This window comes from Chiloscyllium plagiosum, chromosome 32 (assembly GCF_004010195.1).
Source record: "Chiloscyllium plagiosum isolate BGI_BamShark_2017 chromosome 32, ASM401019v2, whole genome shotgun sequence".
Classification (NCBI taxonomy): domain Eukaryota; kingdom Metazoa; phylum Chordata; class Chondrichthyes; order Orectolobiformes; family Hemiscylliidae; genus Chiloscyllium; species Chiloscyllium plagiosum.
Genome location: NC_057741.1, coordinates 1,573,705 through 1,590,489, shown reverse-complemented (window position 1 = coordinate 1,590,489; position 16,785 = coordinate 1,573,705). Strand labels below are relative to the sequence as shown.

The 16,785-nt window shown below is 40.1% G+C and overlaps 1 protein-coding gene across 1 annotated transcript in view; it reads right to left on the bottom strand.

Annotated features, from left to right (window-relative positions):
• Positions 1-16,785, bottom strand: part of rxfp1 (relaxin family peptide receptor 1) — a 123,451-nt gene that overhangs the window by 80,493 nt on the left and 26,173 nt on the right. Inside the window, 2 exon segments of the mRNA XM_043673942.1 lie at positions 3,502-3,573; positions 14,267-14,338. Coding sequence (XP_043529877.1) covers positions 3,502-3,573; positions 14,267-14,338 — 144 coding nt within the window.

The window sequence follows — 16,785 nt, the reverse complement described above, 5'->3', positions numbered from 1 at the left end:
GACCTCTCCGCCCCCACCCCAGTCTGACCTATCACCCTCACCTTGACCTCTTTCCACCTATCACATTTCCGACGCCCCTCCCCCAAGTTCCTCCTCCCTACCTTTTATCTTAGCCTGCTGGACAAACTTTCCTCATTCCTGAAGAAGGGCTTATGCCCGAAACGTCGATTCTCCTGTTCCCTGGATGCTGCCTGACCTGCTGCGCTTTTCCAGCAACACATTTTCAGCTATGATACAGATAGTTCTCCTGTAACACCATAGTTATGTTCCCGTGCAACGCCATGCAATAGAAATAATGCGGCCTATGGAAAAAAACAGGGTTGGGGTGAACTATCAAAAATACCAGTAAAAATCAAGACAAAAATAAGAGTTAGCCTGACACAAACAATAGCACAGTCAAAGTAAATTTTGATCTGTTGTAATTGGCCTGTTTTATGGTACTATAAAGTGCAATTCATCAGAATCTTCAATTAATTACTCTCAATTGGCATCTACATCTGCTGGCTGCACTACATTCCAGCCAGTCTTCTATCCCATCCAATGGTAACATTGCACAAGTCAGATCCAAGAATGGAACCTGCCTTGATAGATCAAGGGCTGAATCTCAACTTTTTTCTCTAAGTGCCAGTTTTGTCAAGTTTTTCACAGGGTTTCACATCGTGATGCTTGGGGACATCTATCGCCCTATTTTACAAAACCCACCTGCTATATTACCTACCCCCACTTAGGTGCTCTTCTCACCAATTCTAGCACTTCATACCATGTGTCATTTCCGAAACAACTCACCACTTCCTGGATATCCCAAAATTAACCGACAACCATTAAGGGCAGCATGGTGGCTCAGTGGTTAACACTGCTTCCTCATAGTGTCAGGGGCCTGGGATCAATTCCCACCACAGGCAACTGTCTGTGTGGAGTTTGTACATTCTTACCATGTCTGTGTGGGTTTCCTCCAAGTGCTCCGGTTTCCTCCCACAATCCAAAGGATGTGCAGGTCAGGTGAATTGGCCATGCTAAATTGCCATTAGTGTTAAGTGCATAAGTCGGCGTAAATATAGGATAGGGGGATGGGTTACTCTTCAGAGGGCCAGTGTGGACTTGGTTGGCCAAAGGACTTGTTTCCATACTGTAGGGAATCTAATCTAATCCATGGTGCAGTACCATTCTTAAAAAGGCATTGACAAGAGGTGTCAGTCCAGAGCTGCCCTGCATAGTTCCTGACATTAGTCCTGGACATGGCAGACAATGAAAAATTGGTGCCTCACTTTGAGGGCAGGGACATAGAGATGCTGTAAATGGGGATGGGATAATGCAGAGGCAGGACATCCTTTTCTCTCAGGCCAGAGGATGCCACTGGAGCCATGCCAACCTGGATCAGGGTTACCATCCAGGCCAGTGCAGTCTCAATCACCTCAAGGAATGCACAAGTTTTATGAAAAAGACCTTCTCCACTCTGCCAGTGAAAGTACCACCATCTTCTTGTTGATATCTCACAGTCACTCTATTTCTGCTACAGTACCCACCATTTCCTGCTACATCTTCCCCACACATTGCCATCCTCGCTAACATCTGACCCTGACTAACCCTGAATCTCTTCTGCACAGCCTACTGAACCCCTCAGGACATCTCCACACATGCACCAAAAGTAGCAGTGTGCCATCTACCTTTCTCTCCCTCACCCTCTATGTGCAAAGTTTCCTGACTCTGACCACCCTGAACAGCTGACTGACCTGTCCAAGTCCCTGTGCTGATTCTTTTTGCAGTTTGTAACCATACTGATTAGTCACTGAAATAGATGCACACAAATCTGCAAATATTCTTTAACATCAAACGTATTTTTTAAACAAAAAGAGAGAAAAAAAGCTTTTAATACGAATAACAAAGCAAGTTTCAAACTCCTCAACATTGTCCTTTCAATATTAGTCAATTCCAGTGACATTTCACTCCTTATTTAGAACGTAGAACATTATAGCGCAGTACTGGCCCTTTGGCCCTCGATGTTGCGCCGACCCTTGAAACCAATCTAAAGTCCACCTAACCCACAGTATTCCATTATCATTCATATGTTTATCCAATGACCATTTAAATGCTCTAATACCCGGCACTATGTGTCACTCTGCATCAGCTTCACGTCATCAATTGCTTTCTTGTGAAGAACTTTGTGAAAGGTCTTGTGACATGTTTGTGATAGTGAACTTGGAAAAGCATCATGAAAATGTCTCTACAACCTGAGGGCAAGAAGCTCAGAGCAATCTGTTAATTTAATACCGATGGTAGTGGTTGATGGGAAATGTTCATCCTGGAGTTCAGTTAACCAGTGGTGTGCCGCAAGGATCTGTTTTGCAGCCACTGCTGTTTGTCATTTTCATAAATGACCCAGATGAGGGCCCAGAAGGATGGGTTAGTAAATTTGTGGATGACACTAAAGTCAGTGGAGTTGTGGACAGTGCGAAAGGATGTTGCAGGTTGCAGAGGGGGAGTTTGCTTTATAAAAAAAAGTCGGCAATTCACAATATCCCAGTCCACTTCTGCTAGCTTAGCTTTCATACCTGCACATAGGTGACCTTTATCAAGTTTAAAATTAGTCTTAGACCCACTCTTTCAACCTGGAAATGAAATGCAATAATACTTTGGTCACTGTTACCTAGCAGTGTTTTTGCTCTGAGATCATTAATTAATATTGTTACTATGACTCTATAGGCACACAAGGAAGTGGACTTCATGCTGAGAAATGGGATCAGGTTAGTTAGGTACTTGTTTTTGACCACCACAGATAAGATGTGTTGGAGGGCCTTTGTCTGTGCTGTAGATTTCAATGACTCAATCTACAAAACTATTTAATACAAAATCTAGCATAGTCTGCTCTTTGATTGGTTCCAGAATGTGCTGCTATAAGGAACCATCTCAAAAGCATTTTATGAAATCCTTGTCAAAACTACTCATACCCATCTAATTCCTGTTTGTATATAGATAAAATCAAGCATAATTATTGCTCTCCCTTTATCACATTCATTCAATTTCCAGAAGCAAAACAGAGGAAAAAATGGTCACACATGCCATATCAGATCTTCTGCAAAGCATTTGAGTTTTTCTGGGGATTCACTTAGAAGACGATGTTTTTTCGTTCTAAGCAAATATATGAAATAGGAGGGATGCAATGCCTCTCCAAATTCATATTCCTTCAGATTGTCAAGTGGATGCTCATCAGGAAGTACCCCTAGTAACTGTACCTTATTTCATATTCGAACCAATCTTAAATGGGATATGGAGTAAACTGCTGCAGTCAGATAGAAGGTGGTACTTTCTTTTTCAGTACCATCTTATAGCTTCTGGCTATTCAATCCAGTGATTGTATTGAACAATAGCTATTGATAAGACTTGGTGGATTCATGACATGTGCACAATTAAGTGAAAAATGCACTTCAATGAATGAGAAAATTGGAGGAAAACCATTTCTTCAAAGCTTTCATCAATACTGCAGAGACAAGTAAAAACACATACAGCCATTCGACTTGATGGAGATCTTCAAACACGCCTGGTGGCAGGTATGTTATGCGATTGTTGTTCAAAAACCTGTGAAGAAAAATATATAAATCTAATGTGATGTTATTTACATCATTCAGTATCATTATTTTTATAACCTTTTGTTATTCTCATCTACAGGTGATGTAAATATCATGTTGCACTTACATCAATGGTCTATATTCATGTACCAATACTACTGCAGCTAGGTGTGAATTTCTGACAAAACATATCCCTAATACTACCATCCACCCCATGATAATTCTCCTCATCACTAAGATCTACAAATTATTACAATATACAGTAAGTATACAAAGATCAGGGTCCAAATATTTAGTCAATTCAGCTTGCATTTCTTGGATAAGCAACCTAATTTCAAATTGCAATTAGCACAACAAGTTTGCTAACAAAGTACAGGAATCCAAAAGGGAATTAAAAACACTGATAGGCATTCCTTGTTATGATTAACGATGCCATCTGCAGAGAAAGTGACATGGGCTTTTTCCATGCCAAATATGTTGATTATCCAGTTATTAAAAATGGAGCATTCAGAATCTCATGCATCAACTGCAGAGTACAGAATACATCTTAATTTCAATTGGAAAGTGATTGTGACAAGTGCTTCACTTAAAATAAATCATTCTCTCCAGTCCACTGGTACAATTCAACATCATAACACATTAAACTGCGAGGGATTTCTTTAGGTGGGTCTAAAATAGGATGTACGTAACAGTTCTATTGTTAAGTTAGCTAATAGGCATTTGTACATGCTATGTAATTAGCAAAAGCTCTTGGGGTCTAAGAATTGTGGGCTATGATGAAGTGTATGGTAGAACTGGACAAGATAATGGGTGATGCCCATCTCGAGATAGAGATAATCTTGTTGCATATTTTATGCTTTTAACAAGCAGTGTGGTAAGATTCACGTTGGGCAGTGGCAAAATGCCAATTGATGGGAATCAATGCTATTCAAGTTTTTGTTAAAGCAATAATTTTCCTTAGTAACATTCAGGCCCTTATTTCACCATGCAAGCTAGCTGTCAGGAAAACTGGACAAGGAAACTAGTGTTCATTGTACCTGGTGAATTCACCACTTGCTTTGAATGACCTCCATACTGAACTCTGGTCAACAACAGCTCAGGATATAATCCATGGACACCAGCCATATGCATCCTTCATCTATTGACACTGGCATCCTTCATCTGCCAATGCATTAAGACCATCATGACAACTCTCTGATACACTGGCAGCACAGACTTGCATTCAGGGTGCAACAGAAACCAGCATTGAAAGGCTGCTGCGAGAATACTTTTCAGGGACAGGCACCCAGTTGTTGGAATGAATCAGGCTGCACTTCAAGGCTGCTCACTTGCTCTCTTAAGGCTCATTCATTTAGCAGCTACTTGCATGATTGCATCACCCATGCCTTGCCTTGTCGTGCTGTGCCATGCCTGTTAGCACACTGTCATTTCAACCAGTGCCAAAGGCTTTTACTACTGCACTTTAGCATGTTGTGATGAAGCTGCTCCTTTAACAAGGTTATATTGTCCTTGGTTTTTTTCAGAGAAGTTGTAAAAGACACAGACTCCAAAAAACCGAAGTTGAAGAGTTTTAGTCCTGATAAAGGTTTATGCCTGAAATGTCCATTCTCCTGGTCCTTGGATGCTGCCTGACCTGCTGTGCTTTTCCAGCGCCAAACTCTCGACTCTGATTTTCAGCATCTGCAGTCCTCACTTACTCTGGGTTTTAGGGCTAGTTTGATTATAGCTAAAATATACTGCCTCAGGCAACAGGCTTTCAAGTTTTTGAAAGAAAAACTTGTTCAATGAATGGGAAGTGACCAGCTCTCTAGGCCCAGCTTTTCTCTGAATTGGTTTGGTTTTAGCATAGTAGCGTTTTGAAGTTGCTGAACCCAAAGAAGCAGGTCCAGGCTGGTACTCTCTCTCTGGCTTCTCTCCTGTAAGATCCCATGTTTGACTTTTCCTTTTGCACCCAGAGGTGTATATGGGGATTGTTGCAAGTATTGGAACAGCAAATTGGAACAGCAAATTGGGTTTTCGGATATGTCGAGTTATTCTGTATTCTGTTCTCTTTTGTTTGAGGTTCAATCGGTAATCTTGTAAATAAATTCTGTTTTGTTTAATACTAAGTGGGTGGACCAGCTGCATCTCTCCTGGAATATCCACTACACTCCTGCTTAGCAAAGGTAGGATCTGGGCTCCCTTCTTCAAATGTTTTGAGGGGGTCTGGTCTGGTCCATAACAACACACACAGACAGATTCCTTGCTATGTCTGTCAGTGTGAAACTGTCCTGAGTTGTGGGGGTCATGTTGGTGAATGGCACTTTGAAATGTCATAAACACCTACAGCATGTGCTAGTTTTCGGTGTAACGTATTTCATGTTCATTCAACCAAATGGCCATATCATAATCTGTTTGGGGATGTACCTCAGTACAGCCAAGGGGGGTGCATCAATGATCAAGGGTCCCGGTAGCATCAATAATAACCACAGACCGCACACAGTCCAGGGGTTTCGACACAGTCATCCGCCTAGAATGCTGATGGTCATGGGATCTGTCCCAGTGCAGTATGGGGTGGGAGTTTCAGTGGTCAGTCCTGTAGGGCCGGTCCTAGCGCTCAACAGAATTTCACATTGTTAGTCTAGGAATTGCTAACATGACAGTCAGGGGTCTGGTCAGTCATGTCTAAGGGCTGTTCAAAGACAGAGGTCTGGGTGATTACAGTCCTAGTGTCCAGTGCTGTTTTACCTCACACATTGTTATTGCTGTGTCATGTCCACTGCAGAACTGATATCTGATTTGGAAGCCACAAGCATGAATGGGATTGGGAAGCATGCACAGCTGGTAAGAAAATTAGGGGAATGCCATCTGTCTGCCAAACCTTCAGGAGATTTCATGGGAGTTCTGGAGAAAAAGCAGAAGCATTTGTCGGAGTGGAAGTTGAATCAGGAAAGTTCAGAGTAGAATTGGAGGGTAAGGTATAATGCTGGAATTCAGGGGTCAGGGAGGATAATTATAAATCAGCAGGTAATGGTCCAGTAGTATTATTGCTAGACTATTAATCCAGAGATCCAGGTAATGCATTGAGGTCCTGGGTTCAAATCCTACCAATCATTGAGAGTGGTGGGTTGATTGGCTCATTGATTCTACAAGGCATATTTTCAGAAATGCACAGCCTGGGAGGGTAGTTGAGGCAGGAAACCATGCAACCTTTAAAATGTACTTGGTTAAGCACTTAAAATGCCATAAAATTCAAGGCTACGAGCTAAGTGGTGGGTGGTGTCACTTGTATAGATTTAGCATAGTTTTTAATCAGTGCAGAATTGATGGACTGAAGAGCCTCTTCTGTTCTTCATAATTCTATGATTCTCAATTCAATACAGTCGACATCCACATGTGGCAAAGGTGGAAGTGGGCTGTGGGGGTAATGTGAGATAATTTTGTGCTGTAATGATGGATTTTGTGTGTTGTAATATAAGGAATTATGAGTTATATGCAGTTACTAGGCTCCAGTGAGAACTAAAGAACAAATGACCTTGTGGTTTGCTGCAAGCTAACAGTGAACTTTCATTCCATAGCTGTGCACCCTGTAAAAACTCAATACAAGTCAGAACAGCCCTGCAAATATGATTAAAGAATCACTACTATGAGTCACCTCTTAAAAGGGACACCGTCCCAACATAACATATCCTAATTACAATATATAGCATATATTAATTGTTAATCTGCTAAACATGAAGATGTTATTAACGCCTTCAATTCATACTTCAGGGTTAAAACATTTGTGACAAAAATTAGGCATGGGCACCAAGGGTTTTGCAGTTGATTTCTGGTGTACAGATATTATGGTTAATGGCAACAACCCTCATTTTAAATTGGATACAAGAGCCAGGCATATCTATTCTTTCAGATGTTAAAACCATGGTTAAAGCTTGATTTTCCGATGTCATCCACTCAAATTCAGGAAGAATTTTAATCAGAGCATAAGGATAGGTGCATGTTTTGGTACAATGGGAGACAAATCGTTAGAATTAATAACATACAAAGTATTAATCATCACTGTTCTCTATTAAGTAAAATAAGATATTTTTGTGATAGTTCCTTAAAGCAGCATGCTCTCGAGCTGGATGTATTAGGATCATTTAATAATCTCGGACTAAGAATATTAAGAAAAACATCATATGTAAGGAAAAAGAACATGACTGCATGAAAATCAGTGGCAGCTTAGAACATTAATAACGCAGAAACATAGAAAATAGAAGCAGTTGACCATTCAGTCCTTCAAACCTGCTCCTCCATTCAATCTGATCATCCACGTTAGTACTCTCTTCCTACTTTATGTAATAATCTGCCTTCCTGTTTCTGCTGCCAAAGTGGATAACCTTGTATTTCTTCGTAGGGTATGTGGAACAATCCATCTTCCGCAACTACACTGGCCCCACCCCCCATCTTTTCCTTCGCTACATTGATGACTGTATCGGCGCTACCTCGTGCTCCCACGAGGAGGTTGAACAGTCCATCCACTACACTAACACCTTCCACACCGACCTCAAATTCACCTGGACAGTCTCGAACTCCTCCCTCCCCTTCCTAGACCTTTCCGTTTCTATCTCAGGCGACCGAATCAACACGGACATCTACTACAAACCAACCGACTCCCACAGCTACCTAGACTACACCTCCTCCCATCCTGCCCCCTGTAAAAACGCCATCCCATTCTCCCCAAACCACAACAACGCGGCGGTCGGAGGAGGAGCGTCTTATCTTCCGACTGGGAACCCTCCAACCGCAGGGGATGAACTTGGACTTCACCAGTTTTTTCATCCCCCCTCCCCCCACCTTGTCTCAGCCGGATCCTTCCCGCCCGGCACCGCCTTCCTGACCTGCAGTCTTCTTCTTGGCCTCCGCGCCTCCATCCTACTCCGACCTATCACCCTCACCTTGACCTCTTTCCACCTATCACATTTAGCAGTCTTCTTCTTGACCTGCAGTCTTCTTCTTGACCTCTCCGCCTCCATCCTACTCCGACCTATCACCCTCACCTTGACCTCTTTCCACCTATCACATTTAGCAGTCTTCTTCTTGACCTGCAGTCTTCTTCTTGACCTCTCCGCCTCCATCCTACTCCGACCTATCACCCTCACCTTGACCTCTTTCCACCTATCACATTTAGCAGTCTTCTTCTTGACCTGCAGTCTTCTTCTTGACCTCTCCGCCTCCATCCTACTCCGACCTATCACCCTCACCTTGACCTCTTTCCACCTATCACATTTAGCAGTCTTCTTCTTGACCTGCAGTCTTCTTCTTGACCTCTCCGCCTCCACCCTGCTCCGACCTATCACCCTCACCTTGACCTCTTTCCACCTATCACATTTAGCAGTCTTCTTCTTGACCTGCAGTCTTCTTCTTGACCTCTCCGCCTCCACCCTGCTCCGACCTATCACCCTCACCTTGACCTCTTTCCACCTATCACATTTCCGACTCCCCTCCTCCAAGTCCCTCCTCCCTACCTTTTATCTTCTCCTGCTGAACACTCTCTGCTCATTCCTGAAGAAGGGCATGTGCCCGAAACGTCGAATCTCCTGTTCCCTGGATGCTGCCTGACCTGCTGTGCTGTTCCAGCAATAAAGTTTCAACTTTGATCTCCAGCATCAGCAGACCTCACTTTCTCCTCCAACCTTGTATTTATGCACATTACACCCATTATACTTTACACATGCTTTTGCCCACACATTTAACTTGTCCAAATCACACTGAACGATCTCTGCATCCTCCTCACAGCTTTGTGTCACCTACAAATTTGGACATATACATTTCATTACATCATCTAAATCATTAATATAAATTGTGAACAGCTGTGTTCCAAGCAGTACCCCACTAGGCTACCACTCGGAAAAAGAGCATACTTTATTCCTACGCTCAGTCTTTCAACCAATTCTCAGTCCACATCAGTACACTACCACCAATGCTATTCCCAAATATCTGGCAAATGAATTATAATGAGCAAAAATGTGAAGTTGTTAACTTTTCCAGGAAGAATGAAAAATCAGAATATTACTAAATGGAGAATGGGTGCAGAATTCAGAAGTGCAGAGGAACCTAGGTGATCTGGTACACAGTCATATAGCATGGAAACAGACCCTCCAGTCCATGCCGACCATGATCCCAAATTAAACTAGTCCCACCTGCCTGCCCCTTGCCCTTTCTAATCCAAAATGCCTTTAAAACATTGTAATTATACCTGAATTCACCACTTCCTCAGGAAGTTCATGTCACATGCGAGTCGCCCTCTTTGAAACAAATTTGCCTCATGTTTTTAAATCTCTCTCCTCACCTTAAAAATGCACCCCCTAGTCTTGAAAGATCCCACCCTAGGGAAGAGACAGCTGCTATTAAGTGTGTCTTTACTTCTCATTATTTCATAAACTTCTATCAGATTACCTCTCAATCTCCTACGCTCCAGTGGAAGAACTTCCAACCTATCTAGCCTATCTTTAGAACTCAAACGTTCTATACCCAGTAACATCCTGGTAAATCTCCTCTGAACCCCACCATCTTGAGAATATCCTTCCTATAACTGGGCTACCAGAACCGGACACAGTATTCCAGAAGAGGCCTCATCAATGTCCAGTACAATCTCAACATAACTTTGCAATTCCTATACTCAAAGGGACTGAGCAATGAAGGCAAGCATGGCAAAAACATTTTTTAACCACCCTGTCTATATGTGAAGCAAATTTCAAAGAATTATTACCTGCACCACGAGGTCCCTCCGTTCTACAAGACCACCTAAGCTTACCATTAATTATACAAGCCTACACTTGTTTGCTGGACCAAAATGTAATACCTCGCATTTAACCAGACTGAACTCCAACTGTCATTTTTCAGTTCATTGACCCCATTTAATCAAGATCCCTTTCTAATCTTAGAAAACCTTCTTCACTTCCACTATGCCACTGAATTTGGTGTTGTCCAAAAATTTATTAACCATGTCATATTCTCATCCAAATCATTTATATAAATGACAAACAAAAGAGACCCAGAATTGATCCCCGTGGAACACCACTGACAGGTGTCCAATATAAAAAGCAACCCTTCACCAACACTCTATCTTCTGCCATTAAGCCAATTATGGATACAATTAGCAAGCTCAGCCTGAAACCCATGTGATCTAACTTTACTAATTAGTCTACCATGTGGAACCTTGTTGAAGGCACCAAGCTAGAACTGGATTCATTTGAGAAAAAGATCAGATTATACACGGATGTGGGTGGCTGGGATTGCTGAAGGACATACTATATAGAGAAGGTGAAGTCATTTTCATGTAGAATTTCTTTCATATTAAGTAGTTAACTTACTGACAGCCATTTGAAAAAAAGCTTGTTTAGATTACAGCTCAAAAGTGGCCAATGAGCCCAACCAGTCTCTGGTGTTTATTCTTCAGGTAAACAGTATCCAAGTCTCATGCACCTACCCTTTGCCCACCTATCTCACTTGCTCCAATCACTAACTCAAATGAATCCAACAGCTTTGACCCTTCAGAACTGAGATTAGGAATTTCTTCAGTTAGATAGTGGTGAACCTGAGAAACTCATTGCCACAGGAGGCTAAGTCATTGAGTCTCTTTAGGACAAAAATGGATAAGTTCTTAAATGGTATTGGGATCAAGAGTTATGAGGAGGAGAAGGCAGGAGAGTGGGGTTGAGAAACATATCAGCCATAATCAAATGGCAGAGCACACTTGATGGGCCAGATAGCCTAATTTCCTCTTAAAAATGACTGAACTATACACCGACCTTAACCTATTGTAAGTACATGGATCCTGCCTATCAGTAGAGATGTTGAGGTCAACATTTTCAATGCACCAGTCATTCTGTATTTCTCTTAAAAGCTACTAGAACATGTGTTCACACAGTTTGAGAGGCATTATCTTGGTTGTTGACAGTGGGACTTCTAGAGGGCTTTTTTTTCTGTGATGATGGGGGATGCTTTCAACTTTCTCATCAAACTAGTTTTGATGCCTGAATTTGCAGCATTCCTGGACATCACTGAAGTCTTGAAGATTTGACTATGGAACTGTCTGCATTAATCTTACAAATCATTTGGGGAGAAAGATCAAAATATGGGGTGTTATCATGTGTTGCATGGCATGTTGTTTAAGCTTTTGAGGAGCTTAACATCCAGCTTTGACCATGCATGACAAGATGATTATCAATTATACTTGTCTGAGTAGCATGAAGTCAAGACTATGAGCAGATTAAGGATTATAACCACCTGCACATCTGTAACAATCACTTTGACAAAGAACTTGGTTACATGTCTATGGGTGACACTTAACAATTAAACAAAGGAAATTGATTATATTGGTGTAAAGGTTCATCCGACTGTCCTCATTGTCTTGGCTGCAGAAGTGAAGACGATCCAAGACATCAAGGTAGCTTGACTGTTGCAGTGAAAGTGAGGACAAGATGTTTCTCTGCATTTGTCACTTGCTGGTTACAATATTCAGTACTTATCCACTATTGCTGTGCATTTGGTAAGTATGGTGGACTGAGTCTGATCATGTGACATAGTGATGACATCACCAGCCATTCTGAGTGGGAAACACCTTAGTCTAACTTTGCTGCTTGTAGAGTGAACATCTCTTTAATAAAACTCCTGCTATTTAATGCTTCAGCCTCTTCATCCTTTTTGGAACTTAATGATTATCATTTTTTTCCAGTAAATTACAGCCAGTTATATTATAGATCTACAGAAAAATAATGTTTATGGTCCTAATAAGTACAGTGCTCTATCTCGTGCATTAAAGATGATTAATAGCAAGTAGTCAATTCTTATTAACTGAGTAGAACACTCCTTATTACCAGTTGAAGCATTAATGTAAGTACTGTGGCATGAAGGAAAAATAGGCAGGTGATATTTTTCTACTGAGTACAATAACATATATTTTAACAAATAAAACCGGAAATAACTGTGATCAGTGCACTGATTGTAACAAGGTCAGTCAAATGGATGTCATAGAATGTGAGCTCTCTGACTGGAGCAATTAGTCTGATCCAATCAGGGAGCCCTGGCTGACATAAACAGTGGAATGTCAGGGATACCAACACTTGTGGCTGACTCAGTAAGAGATACAGGTGCACAATCATTTATCCGAAATGCTCGGGACCAACTGGTTTTCGGAATTCAGAAATTTTTGAATTTCAGAATAAAGGACAGTTTAATGGTGAAATTTTTAAAAATCTTTCCGGAGGAGGAGACACACTAAGTAAAATGGACCTTGAGAAAGAATTGAGGCCTGCTGTATGGACTTGTGTTAACTGTTTGCATGCCAAACAACCTTGTTAATGAGGAAAAAAAAACCTTCAGACTTTGGAGCTTTTCAGATTTCAGAATTTCGGATAAAGGATTGTCTACCTGTAGTGCTATAGTCAAAGATATGCATTTGTAAATAAAGGGTGACTAATGGCTATTGGCACCTGAAGGGTTATTGGCTATTGGTACCTGAAGAGTTATCTCAATCAGCATTATTGCACAAATGTACGTCAATGCACTCTCTCATACTATATGCCCCTTCTGTTACTTTAAGTGAGTGCTGTATATTTTATAAAAGCAAAATATTTTGGATGCTGTAATAAATTCAGGAAGTACTGGAGATACTCAGTAGGTCTAGGGGACAGAACTAGCTTACACTTTGAGTTAAACATGACTTTTCTTCAATGGCTGACTTATGAACATGTCTTAATTTATTCATCCATATTTTGTGCCTCCCTTTTAAAATTTTATTATAATGGGAACATCATGGGTATGGGTCTGCTAATGGCTCTCTTCCACAAACTGAGTGAAATAATAACTGAGCACCACTTCAGGATTAAATGGATTAACATGAAAGTAAATGGCAGTCATGACAGGTGCATTTTTATTAAGGACCAGGAAGATGTGCTCTTTCCATTCCAATTCCCCACACAAAATGTTTCCAACAGTAATAACAACCAATCAACAATAATTGTTTGCCTCATCAATAAGGTATTTTCTGTGCCTGGGATTTGTTGTGCAGATTGCAGAGAAATGGCACTTGTATTTTATTTCACACTTTAAAGAGTAGTACAAACTTATATACAGTAAAGATGTCTTGAATTTGTGAATGCAGCACATATAAGAACTTGTATATAATCAGTTATATTTTTCAGCTCCTTAATTTACTGTTTAAAGTATTAAGAATTCCAAAGTATGAACCAACTATTGCAACACACTTTGTGTATAAAGTTCCATGCAGTAAAATGGAGTCCCTCAAGATGATAATTGTGATGGTTTAATATCGACAAACTATTAACTGTAGTGATGCCTCTCAGGTTAAGTTAAACCAGTAGCCCAAAGGCTAACTTCTATCTAGTAATCAAAAATATAGCATTACTCAAAACGGGATCAGATGCATTCATTTCGATAGTCTGTTCAAATTTCTTTGCAGTAAGATTGAAAAATTATGAAAATATAACTGAAAATATTTGTCATTTCCTGAGGAAAGCAACTGGTCCTAGAAAATGTATGGTTTAATTAACCCAATAATTATGCTATTACAGCGTCTGCTGGTGACTTGCAGCTTTGATTGGACAAGTGTGGTAAACAGTGGATTTCTGCCACAATTATGTTAGGTGATCAGAGAATCCCCGTGAAATTTCAGTTTCTTAATCTAGCTGAAGGAATTTGATGTCAATGATACTTACAGTTTAGTTAGATTGTTCAGTCCTTTAAATGCTCGATCAGAAATTGTTGCAATTTCATTGTTTCTAAGGTTTCTAAAAGAAAATGCAATGTCATTAATTTGAAACATTAAATCAACAAATGGAGCTGCAACCAAAATAATGAGAATTAGATGACACGGGATTTGAAATAGCTCTAGGTCTAAAACAATAAGAGCTCGATCAAATAAAATATATTTGTAGATTCATTCAGCAATATGTTCACTTTTCAAAGTAGTATGCATATTCTTTCTTCCTTTTACATTATCCCATGGCTTTCCATAGAGACAAGCACCTTGCTCTCTGATCTCGATTAAGGTTGCCATACAGTCAGTCGCTAGAGGTTCCTTTCCTCTGGGCCTATTGAAGAATGTGGTAGCATTGACTTTATTCTTCCCTTTTCATAGGGTGGCTGAGGTGATGAACTCATTTTTGGAAATTTCAAGGGTTAACCTCCTCTCACATAAAGCAGCATTTGGTTGGCGATCCTTATACACCAAGGTGCTCAAAGCATTTGAATTGCTTTCAATAATGTATCTGGATTCTTTGATGTTTTGCCAAGTTTTCTAATCTATATCATCAGAATGTTCAGAGATTAAAATAATTTAGTAAAAATTTCATGTTAAAATATTAATAGCATCTGAATTATTCAAATTTATAGCTGATTTCAATTAAATACCAACATAGGATCCCATGTACCCAATTACTTCTCATTCAATCCTATTTGCTAAGCAAACATTTGCACTTAACCAGCCCTTTGAGGTTTGCTAATAGGTCGGACCTATTCCTGGAGTATGTCATATGATATTTGATGCAATCTACAAATATAATTGTATTTATTTAATGACTTGATATCAAATTATAAATAACTTGTGAAAATTCTAAGCCACACAGTTTAGTACTGGTCATTCACCAAAGTTAGATTATACAAGATGATAACTGCCTAATAGATTACTGCTTGAACCCTGATTAAAAACAAAGCACTAAACTCCTTTATTTAGAATCATTGCAACATTGAGGGGACATAGTTCTGAAGAGACATTAGTTGACCCTGTACTCTTCCAAGTACCAAAAATGTCACCAAACTGATTATCAACCTCTCTGGCCAATGACTTTAGAAATATTCATAACAATGAAATAAATACAAACTTTGGATTTTCTAATATTATTCAGTTTTAATACATAAAACTGAAGCAAAAGCAAAATACTGCAGATCTGAAATAAAAAGTATAAAAAAGCTAGCAAGACTCAGCACATGAGGAACCATCTGTCGAGTTATGTCTCACCTAAAATGCAATATTCCTTTAAGGGACATACTCATGGTGTCAGTACCACATCGTCATGTGACCAGATGGCATAAATGTCTATCTCCACCTTGCAGAGTCTTCTTGCAGCTGCGGGAAGTGCAGTACAGCTTACATTCAAAATGTTTAGTTTCAGCTCCAACATACAAGTGCCTATGTTTGTAATATATGCAGAGAGCAGGGGTTGTAATGAAAGTCTATGGAACACTTTCCTTCTTTGTTACCCCTGTTTTATTTTGTTACTGGAGCTATCATGAGTACTATCATAAGTAATACCTTGCTAAAAAGCCTATCATTGTAGATTTAGAAAATCGTGAGGGCAGAACAGATCTGAGTTAACAGTGGTGGCTGTTTATAACGAAATGAGTCCTGGCTCGCACTGATCACATTAGCATGTGTGGAGTCAAACATTGTTAATGTTTCAGCTTGATGACCTACAATATTATAGACTCCAGAACTTTAATAACTGTTCGTGGATTGAATAAATCAACAAATATAAACTTACACATGGAAAGCAGCAGTAACTACTGTCTAGAATGAGCCATTAAGAGACAAAGACAAGCTGTTGCATAGAGACTGAAAGCAATCAGCCATGTGTGGCAAAGTAAGGAGTTGAGGTTACATAGACCAAATTTGTGTGACATCTGCTTGATAACTGGATATCTCATGTCACAAGGGTAAATGATTACCCTGCTAAAGAATTGAAAGAGTAAAAGACAGGATGTATCTTCAGACAGTTAAGGCCAAATGTAATAAGGAACAAAGAAGTTACTTCTGATAAGGAAGCAAGCTGCAGTCTCAAGGACCCGAGAGTAATCAATATCACATCATTCGTAGAATGAATAAGCGTATAAGAATCAAACACAAGAACTCCCCCTTTAGTAGAACTTCGGAGAACCACTCTGCATAAGATGCACCCTGTATGCATCCAGACATAGACACTGTTGGTTGGAATTGTAGCTAAATTTCCTCTGTAACAGGTAATAGTTAAGTTGAGTTGCGAGGTTTACTTGAGGGGTCTAATTTTGGTTGCTGCATGCTTTAATGTTTTTAAATTATTGTTTCACTGCTTGATTGTGAGATTTCTTAATAAATAGCAGAATTAAAGGTAACTTGTGGTGATTTATCCATAACAGACATTTCATCAGAACTGAGATAAAAATATAAAAATATAATAGCAAGTGGAAAGGCTGGGGAGAA